The following is a 408-nucleotide window of genomic DNA, read 5'->3' as shown; positions in this document are numbered from 1 at the left end:
CTAAACCAAACGACGGGCCAAACCACTCACCAAACAAGGCCATTGCCAGAAGCATAGATACCAGATGCCACATGATGCCTGTGTATTCCCCTAGTGCAGCATACGTGGCATTCCATCTCCTTACTCTGCAATAAATACCCCGATGCAAGAGATAAGGTTTAAATCAGGTGCAGATAAGAGCAAAAATTCTCGTACAGTCGTTTGAGATTAGTATGTTAATATATTAGTAATTCGTCTAAAATGAATGTGGAAGCAAGTGATTAAGCTTCATTTTTTTCTGCCTGAAGCACTTTTGTTTGTATACGGATTGGAAAAACAGAAATTGCACAAAATGGAAAGAAAGAAAATTATCACACGCACAAGTAAAAGCACAACGGACTAAGTGTTAGCATTTTTCGTATAGATTTC

The 408-nt window shown here is 38.5% G+C and overlaps 1 protein-coding gene across 1 annotated transcript in view; it reads right to left on the bottom strand.

Moving 5' to 3' along the window:
* Window positions 1–408, bottom strand: part of LOC119590424 — a gene marked incomplete at its 5' end in the record, with an annotated part of 42,471 nt that extends 42,063 nt beyond the window's left edge. The window contains 1 exon segment of the mRNA XM_037939091.1: window positions 31–408. Coding sequence (XP_037795019.1) covers window positions 31–73 — 43 coding nt within the window.

The sequence above is a fragment of the Penaeus monodon genome, chromosome 27 (assembly GCF_015228065.2).
Source record: "Penaeus monodon isolate SGIC_2016 chromosome 27, NSTDA_Pmon_1, whole genome shotgun sequence".
NCBI classification, from domain to species: Eukaryota; Metazoa; Arthropoda; class Malacostraca; order Decapoda; family Penaeidae; genus Penaeus; species Penaeus monodon.
Note: the sequence above shows the minus strand (reverse complement) of the source record. Positions and strands in the feature narration are given on the sequence as shown.